Source organism: Mytilus trossulus, chromosome 3 (assembly GCF_036588685.1).
Source record: "Mytilus trossulus isolate FHL-02 chromosome 3, PNRI_Mtr1.1.1.hap1, whole genome shotgun sequence".
Classification (NCBI taxonomy): Eukaryota; Metazoa; Mollusca; class Bivalvia; order Mytilida; family Mytilidae; genus Mytilus; species Mytilus trossulus.
In genome coordinates, this window is record NC_086375.1 from 14673621 (window position 1) to 14683809 (window position 10189).

Here is a 10189-nt window from a genome sequence, read left to right on the forward strand (position 1 = left end):
TTTTTCTTTTAAGTCATACAAGCTTTAAATAAGCTCTATGACAGCTGACAACGATGTGGAAAAAGCAATCTTGTCAAAGTTTTGGAGATTTGTAAACTTACTCAGAGATTTTCTTATCAACTTGAAAAATGTAATTTCAACCGTTTGAAGGAACTGAATTAGATTGAAATTAATTTCTTCTAGTTGTCTCCCATAGACCGTTAGTTGTTTTCCCGCGCTTCATGGGATATAGCCATTCAGCACGACAGGGCCGACTCGAATAGACGTGTTTCTCAGTTGTACTAAATATGGATTCCGATACACCTCAAGAAGAAATATCTTTGCGGACAGTTTTAGACGCAGTGAACCGTAAAAAGCAGGATATCGAAGTTCTTGTTGACACAAAGATAAGTGAGAAGATTAATAGTTTGCGCGACGAAATCCATGGCACAAAAGCTTTGTAAAAGATGAGTATAATTTTGACATTAGTTCTTTAGATTATGAGTATGCTCAAAATTTTACACATGATTATTACGAGTATGAGCAAGATTGTACTGATATTATTGTTAAGGGTAGGCTGAAGGATAATATACAATTTTGGATAGATATTGGTGCATATGACTATATAATTGACACTATAAGAGATGGCTATAAGATACCATTTTATTCTACTCCTCCGTCTACGTATTTATTCAACAATTCATCAGCTTTGAAAAATTCCGATTTTTACATACAGCTATTCAAGATTTATTACATAGAGGGTTAATAGTTCAGTGTGACCAACGACCTTTTGTTGTTAATCCTCTTACTGTAGCGGTTCAGTCTAATTTAAAGAAAAGATTGATTCTTGATTTGAGAGCGGTAAATAAACATTTATGGAAACAGAGCGTTAAATTTGAGGACATGAGGACTGCTCAACCGCATATTTAATTAAATTATTCCATGTTTAAGTACGATGTTCACTCAGCTTATCACCATATTGACATTTTTGAACCACACACAGAGTATTTAGGTTTTTCATGGATCATTAATGGCTGTCCTACATTTTTCAAATTTCTTGTTTTACCTTTTGGTTTGAGTACAGCTTGTTTTATTTTTACTAAACTGACTAGGCCACTTGTAAAGAAATGGCGATCTGAAGGTAAGCAAGTTATAATGTATCTTGATGATGGTTTGGGTATAGAACAAGATCAAGAAATGTGCAAGATTGTGTCAGAGCAAGTTAAGCTAGATTTAGTTAGAAGTGGCTTTGTACCCAAGGCTGAAAAGTCATTGCGGGAACCTACTAAACGTTTGGTTTGGTTAGGTACATTTATTGATACAGAAAATGGTTTTTACAAAATACCAGAAAACAGAATAAATAAGATGATTTATTCTATTGATGACATTATATCTTGTTTGACTGGGCGTAAAAGCGTGTTTGTGAAAAAAGTTGCATCTGTTGTAGGTCAGATTATATCTACATACTTAGTTATTGGAAATTTAGTTTATTTAATGACTAAACATTTAACTATAGACGTGAATACATCTGCGTCTTGGTATTCTTATATTAAACTTTCAGAATCTAGTATTGAACAGTTACAATTCTGGAAACTGTATGTAAGTGAAGTTAATGTAAAACATTTCAGTGTTGATGAATCATGTCATAGTATTATCTACAGTGACGCTAGTGATACAGGTTTTGGTGGTTATATTGTAGAAGCACCACAAAACATTGCACATGGTATGTGGGTTGAATCAGAACGTAGTAATAGTTCTACTTGGAAGGAACTTTCAGCGGTAAAGAAAGTTTTGCTGTCCTTAGTTAACATTATATCCGGAAAAAGGGTTAAATGGTTCACAGATAACCAAAATGTTGTGAGCATTGTTAGCAAAGGAAGTACAAAAACTGTTTTACAGAATTTAGCGTTGGACATATTTAGCGCATGTTTGAAGTACAATGTCAACATTGATATAGTTTGGATACCTAGAACACTAAACGAAAAAGCTGATTTTCTAAGTCGTATCGTTGATCATGACGATTGGGGAATATCATATTACATTTTTCAATTGATAGAATCTTTGTGGGGCCCGCATGAAGTAGATTGGTTTGCTTCTGATCACAATTTCAAGTTACTAGTATTTTATTCTAGATTTTGGAATGAAAATTCTTCTGGTATTGATGCGTTTACAGTAGATTGGTATGGGGTCAACGGTCTTTTTGTACCACCTGTATTTCTTATACCACGTGTAATTAATTACATGAGGCAATGCAACGCTGTAGGAACATTGATTGTTCCTTGCTGGCCATCCGCAAGTTATTGGCCTATGTTATGCCCAAATGGGGGCGATTTCACAGATCACGTTATTGGATATGTAGAATTACCAAGCGATAAGGAGTTTTATATTCCTGGTAAATGCAAGAAGGCCATTTTTGGTAATACTGATCTTACATTTAAGATGTTAGCTTTGAGGCTAGATTTCAGAATAAAATACTGATATGTATGTAGGTTGTAAACCTATTTTGTTTATGAAGCTGTGTATGCTTATCTGTTTTTACAGATGATATGTTAAAGGCTGTAGTAGTGCCTTGATTGTGTACTAACGTTACAATGCATATCTGAATTGGTTTCAGATTTTGGCATTAAGGCTTTAAATGGCCTTGTTGAGAACTAATATACTAATAAATACAAATGCTTATGTCAGCATTAAGACTATTGTACATAGTCTTCTGAGATGTACTAACAAGTCTTTTTCTGTTGATAGTTTCTTACATTTAAGATTCTGTTATTGGTTAATTATTGTTTATACATGTATTTTTGCAGGCCTTTGAATCTGAGATTAATTTTTTGCCACCAGCTCTGCATACCAATGTTGATGTTCTTGTGGATTTACTTTGCGAATCTAAAGCTGACAGTACCGTTAAAACTTATCATGCAGGATTTATCCGTTGGAAAAAGTGGGCTGTTCATAACGGCATAAGTCGTTGTGATATTTTACCGGCAAAATCTTTGTACGTTGCACTTTATTTATCTTCATTAGTTCAGAACAGTCGCACTGCTAGTCCGGTTATTTCAGCTTTTTATAGTATACAATGGGCACATCATATGATTGGTCAAACGTCTCCTACTGTTAATCTAGTTGTGAAAAATGATTTAGAAGGTGCAAAACGACGATTAGCGACTCGAATTGAGAAAAAGGAACCAGTTACTCCTGAGCTTCTATCTAAAATGTATAGTTCGTCATTTAAGGAATATAATGTTATGTCACAGCGTATTATATGTGCGTGTTTACTCGCTTATTCAGGTTTTTTGAGAGTGTCCGAGCTATTAAATATACGGAGATGTGATATCAATTTTGAATTAGGTTATATATCTATTTTTATTCCGAAAAGTAAAACTGATATATATCGTGATTGCAATTCTGTAGTAATAGCCTTTATGGATTCCGATTTGTGTCCAGTTAAGAATTTAAAGTTATATTTGTTGTGGGCTGATATTTCGCCGGAATCAGAAGAATTTATATTTAGAAATCTAACAAAATTCAAGGATAGATATGTGCTTCGAAAGGAAAATAAATCATTGTCTTACACACATATGAGAGAATTATTTATTGAAGCTTTTCAACCATTTGTGTCAGATATTAAGAAATATGGATTGCACAGTTTACGTTCTGGCGGAGCTACAACTTGCGCTAATTTAGGTATTTCCGATCGATTGTTCAAAAGACATGGCAGATGGCGTTCAGAGACGGCCAAGGACGGTTATATTAAAGATTCTTTAAAAGACAGATTAATTGTTTCTGAAAATTTAGGTTTATAACCTGGTATTGACTTTTTATTTACAAAGTGAATTAAGTTCTATAAGCAAGATAACAAATTTATTTCCCGTTCTTTGTAGTTTCAGCACATGGCACTGTCGTGTGGATATTCAATTTGAACTTTAGTTTGGTTTTTTATTAGTATTATGTGCTTAGAGTTGGGTAGTCTATGTGTGTAGTAATTGTAGAAGAAATGTAATTTCAACCGTTTGAAGGAACTGAATTAGATTGAAATTAATTTCTTCTAGTTGTCTCCCATAGACCGTTAGTTGTTTTCCCGCGCTTCATGGGATATAGCCATTCAGCACGACAGGGCCGGCTCGAATAGACGTGTTTCTCAGTTGAATTTTTTTATCTTGCTTATGTGAATTTATTTGATGTTATATGAAATGTTTTGATTTCAGTAGTAATTATGTATTACTTGACTACATTTTGTCGACATGATATTATGTATCATAATGTACAATTAAAATCAGCACATGGCACTGTCGTGTGGATATTCAATTTGAACTTTAGTTTGGTTTTTTATTAGTATTATGTGCTTAGAGTTGGGTAGTCTATGGGTGTAGTAATTGTAGAAGAACAGTCTTTTTGCCAATCCCAATTATAGCAGAAGTGGTATCACAACCAGTTCAAGCATGAACTACAGGGAGAATGTTAGCTAGTAAAGGTGAAAAAGATTTACTTAACTCATGGATTGGTATGTACCTTCTACAGTCCCTAAAACAATTAGTTGACCCCGTCAAAAACCACATTTGTTCAGTCGACACAAGAATCTTGAAATAATGAACACAGAGCACAAGAACATCTGTATCGGAACACTTGACTATGATTGGTCGCCTTATATTCAACTGCTAAATGATTTTATGAGAGTATAACATGAAGCAAGATTATGGTGTCTGTGTCTTCATACGAACAGGACTGATCTGAAGATCGATTACATGCTCTCATTGAGTGTTGTCGCTCTATTCTGGATTGGAAAATGCGCCGTCAAGAACTAAACATTTGTTTTCATCCTGGAACATATCAGACAAATTGCTGCTCAGATAATCTCAAAGGAAATTTATCAGAGCTTGCTTGTTTTTGTTGCTTGATAGTCATTTTTTCCAGTCTGGAACAGTTCGGCCTTCAGCGATATGAAACTTTTTCGTAGTTGTTGCCGATCGTCTATGTCGCTCTGCAGATTTTATGGAATGTTCAGTACTAGTGTCATAGCGATCGAAGACATCAACAACCTTGTCTGTGAATCGGAAGCATGATGGTAAAAGATGGACGAAAGATACCAAAAGGGACAGTCAAACTCATAAATCAAAAATAAACTGACAACGCCATGGCTAAAAATGAGTGCCTGCATAATGTAAGATTTGGCCAAGTCTCCAATTGTGGACATCCTTTTAACATCAAATGACTGAAATCATGCCATTTCTTATTGGTACGGTAGCACTGTGATCGATTGGAGGAATGTTAGGGACTGATCCTACCTTAATTTTCAAATTCATGGGAAGATCAGACTTATTTGTCTTCCTCATAATTCCATCGTCATAATATATGCAGTGAGAATGGGACAAATTAGATAGGACGACACAATTTCAACAGATACGTCATCTCTACATTTAGTTAGAGATAGTGCACGTGTAAACACAAGCTCGGGAATCAAATGACCTTTTACAACTTGCCCAGATTTGCATTTTAGTTGTACTTTTGGGTTCATATCCTCAAATGTCTTCAGTCCTGATCTTTGTCTTTTGATAGTGATGACTCAACAAATATCTTCCTTTTTGACGTTTTTGTTTTTCAAGTTTCAACTGATTTTAACAGTGAATCTTCAATGTCGTGACTTGCATGGAGACCAGTTGAAATGTTCATATGCTGACGGGAGAGATTATCAACGTCAAATGGATTTGTCATATTTTCTGTTTTATAAACAGTTAGATCGTCTACAAATGTTTTATCCATTTTCATTGCAGCTGGTTTTGCTTCATCGTGACATTGGTCACCAACCTGGACAAGACACGCTCGTGCTCTCATTGCCGATGTTATCTGACTAAGCACATGCCTTGTAAGATTCCATCTTATCAATGAAGCCTTCCTCCTTGTTAAACCAACAATGTCTCTAACAACCTTAAAACATCATCATGTTTTTGCCTTAAGCTAACAGCATTCATTAAGGTTGTGAAACCTCTATTAGTTGTCATACTAAGAGTCTCTTGTGTGATATTTTGACATATTATACAGCATTGCTAATTATGGATATGCGGCAGCGCTTCATTGGAAGTGGCACACATTTCACAGAACTTGGACACTCATCAATGATGAGTAAATATGATAATATCCAAGAATATACTATTATACCAAATGCAGTCTGCTGCTTACATAGCACATGCTAATATCATTAGTAATGGTTAAAGTGGTCTTTTGGTAACACATGTACGAATATTTATCTAGTAATATGTTGAAACACGACTTGTGTTTTGGAAACTCAAGTGTTACCTATGCATATTAGATACTAGATTTATATAAATGTTTAGCGTCTGGGATAAACACGATACAGATCCGGAATACCGTTTAATAATGCAGATTTTAGAAAAGTCGTCAAACGTTTATTATCCATCATTGAGCTTCGATGTGTGTCGCAATCTTTTCAGGGTATATGGAATTTATAAAAACAAAACATATAAGAGTTTTAATAAGTCATTGACACTGACAATCTAAAAAAATATAGTATTTTTTTTACATTTTAGGGTTGGTCTTACAGATGCCTCAGAATCAACTAATTTTTCATAAAATCTTCTTTTTATTGGATTCCATGTCTTTTTAGAATGTAGTCCAAGCTATCTTAGATAAAAACGAATAATATATTTACAACAATGCCGATATATGCAATGTTAAGTATCACCGTATAATCCAAAGTAATTCGACATATCTGTGTTCTCGTGAGATTTGCATGAAACGTGACCATAGGGAACTTTGACGACCACCCAAATCGAATGCTCTAGAAGTTTTTCTTTCTATTGATACCAAAATTAGCTGTGTGTTCGATAGGTGCATTAAAAACCTTAACGAGAGGCTTTTTTCTCAAATCGGCGCTCGCCTATAATATTGTGCATTGTTGAGGGCCAGATATTTCCCAAAAGTTATTTACATCCTCTTCCTTTTGTCTCTGGTGGATATAGTTGTCTCATTAGCAATCATACCACATCTCCTAATTTTTAAAAGCCTGTTATCAACGTTGGACTTGTAAGTGCTAGATAAGATTTCCATTAATTTGATTTAGAAAGATAATACAGAGAGAAAATATCGTCTGATTATCTTCAGGTATAGTTGAAATTATCTATCAAAAGAGGGACGAAAGATAACAGAGAGACCGACAAAGTCATAAATCGAAAATAAACTGACAATACCATGGATAAAAATATACAGTCCGCCAAAAGTTAAGCACCACCTACTTTTATTGCATCGATTTTTTTTCAAATTTAAAAAATTAATTATTCCTCGAAAAATAGAAAACAATCATATAGCAATTTTGCTAATGTATACCATAAACAAACCACAAATATAATTTTGGTCACTTATGAAGGTTCTATGCATGTAGGTTTTTCGTTCATAGAAATAGTGTAAATTACACAATTTAGAAATGGAATTAAAGTTTCACTGTGATTTTATTTTTTACAACAATTAATCACCCAATATCATTAAAATTTTCTACACAAAATCTTTGATATGTTCGGCAAATTTAATGTCAATATTTAAGTCAATAGCATGTGTAACTGTAAAGCAAAATTATATCCGGGTGAAATTTGATCCGGAGGAAAAAATGTCACAGTAGTTGTTGTTATTTTCTTATCCGGAGGAGAATATTTCCCTGGGATATTTTTTCCATTGCCGTGAAATTCTATCTGGGTAGTTAACTTATTGAATAGTTCTTAGTAAAAGCTTATCCTTTTCAAATACTATGAAATAATAATAGTGTATTTGAATTAAATCTATATTGTAAAAAAAAATGTATTATAATGGGATTCATTTACAAATTATCATTGAAAAAAAATCCTGAAATATTAAATTTAAAATCATTCTTTTAAAAAGAAAATTACCATTAAACCATAGATGGGTATTACATTTATGATTAACATAAGAAAGAAAACAAGAAATAATTTCAAATATCGTTATTGTGAAATAATATCATGATTAAAGAAGGTAGGTGAAATACATGTAAAAGTGAGTTGTTTTCAGATCTCAGTACAATTATAAATTAAAAAGTAAAGGTAGAAATATAGTTGCATTACTACTGTTAACAGTAATTGAAGAATTTGATTATGATAATATTTTTAAATATATAAATAGTTTTGTCTGGGGTCAAAGATGTAGTTGCATATGGAAATCAGATAAATTATAGCATAACAATTTATTAGAACAAAAGCAATTTTAATAGCTGGATAGTATTTACTTGTGAAATTTTATCTGTCTTATTAAAAACATCATGTTATAAGTCATCTTTTTATTAAAATGAAAATATAAAAAATAAGATTCATGGAAAAATTTCACTATGAAATAGATTCAGGAATATTATTATATTAATATCTTTAAAATATAAATTGCTCATAATTACCTTCCTTTGATAAATTATGCAAATTTGTTCTACCTTTGTGAAACATTTTATAATTACAGTCAGGTATATATTGATTGTGAGTAACTTACTTACTAGTTAATGGGACTATATTTCACAAGGTTCTGTGAAATAGTGTACGACAATATATACCGGTATATACTATCCGCATAACACAGATAGATTTTCACCCCTCTGGAAAAAATCTACCTGTGAAATACCATGCCTGGAAAAAAATTACCGTGACAAATTATCCTCAGGATAAAATATCACAGAGGAAGAAATAAACCGTTACAAAACAACCTCATTTCCGGTACAGTTTCATAACACGACGTATCTTTCTCGGTACAAGCCTTCAAAACTTTAGTTGGGGAAATCTGTTGCATTAAACAACAAATGCCACTTTTAAATCGACAAACTTTTGTAAAGGTGAATGTCTGCGATTGAGATTTCCGACAATGGCATCTAAGACATGTTTGATAGGGTTTATGGATGGAGTCACGGAAGGCCAAAAATTAGTGTAAATGGCTGGTTGCTCTTTGGACTTTGTTAAAGTTCTTGCTCTGTGTGTTATAGCGTTGTTATTCAGGTACAAGGGTCTTACCATTTTGACACAAGTGGGGGATTATTAAAATGACGGACTACAATGTATTAAGGCACCAAATCTCTGTATGTCTGTCCGTTTATGTTACCCTGCAGAATATGCATACACAGCTTATAACGGTATAAGAAGCAACCCTGTACTGGAACACAACCAGCAATGAATGCAGTCCTTGTGCAAACATTGTTTTTGGTCATAGCCCATTTTTTCCCCTGCGAAACTCGTATTATGGCTTCTACTGGCAGTAAAAGAAACTGACTCCCATCTGACCAATGAGTGTTTTGTCAGGTTCTTATGTTCAAGCATAGATGGTCATTATCCCATTTAAACCTGACGGTAGAGTGCCTGCTTGAAGGTACAGGTCTCTATACACCACGACTTGCTCTTCGTTTGCCTCTATGAAGTCGACGGACCTATGTACGAACACTAACACGACCACCTGTAGAAACAGTGTTTTTGTAAACGCACAGATGATCTTTGATAAAAGGTTGCTTGACTGGTTTATTGGAGTTCAATCTTTTTAGTTATAATGAATTTTCTAAGTGTGTGTTAAAGGTAATTCATAACACCAAACATTAATATTTTTTTTGCAATAGTTAAAAAAATATTGCCAGTTATATTTCGCTGATGCTTAACTTTTGGCGGACTGTATATAAAAGACAAATAAAAGTACACATGACACAACATAGAAAACTTAATAATAAGCAACACGAACCCCACCAAAACCAGGGAAGATCTCAGGTGCTCCAAAAGGGTAAGCAGATCCTGCTCCACATATTGCACCCGTCGTGTTGCTCATGTCATAATAAGTCTGGTAAATAGTCTAATTCGGTAGGTCACATTCATGAAAGGGAAGGGATTGTAGTTACGACGTGAGGAACATATCAAATATCTTTTGTGAAACGGTCATTCCATAACGGTCAACCGACTCGTGATGGCGTCCGTAAATTTACGAAGGGATTATTTCAACTTCACCATTTAGAACTCTTGGTTAAATACTTTCCTTGTGAGTAGCAACCCTCTATCAAGCAAATCATGATAGGAAATGCAAGCACGGGAATATCGTATCAATTGGGATATATATACCCGTATGCAGGTGCTGCTAGAATGTTGCTACTTAAAAATGGAAAGTACACAATTGGAGAGCTGAAATCGTCTCTTTTGTCCTAAAGTTTTGTTTTCAATCGACTCTCATTATAAATTTCTAG

The 10189-nt window shown here is 33.9% G+C and overlaps 1 protein-coding gene across 1 annotated transcript; it reads left to right on the forward strand.

Annotated features, from left to right (window-relative positions):
* Window positions 1-1134: 1134 nt before the first annotated feature.
* On the forward strand, window positions 1135-3779 carry LOC134710428 (uncharacterized). Its single transcript, XM_063570786.1, has 2 exons — window positions 1135-2208; window positions 2784-3779. The coding sequence occupies exons 1-2, from the start codon at window positions 1135-1137 to the stop codon at window positions 3777-3779; spliced, it is 2070 nt and encodes a 689-aa protein (XP_063426856.1).
* Window positions 3780-10189: the final 6410 nt, after the last annotated feature.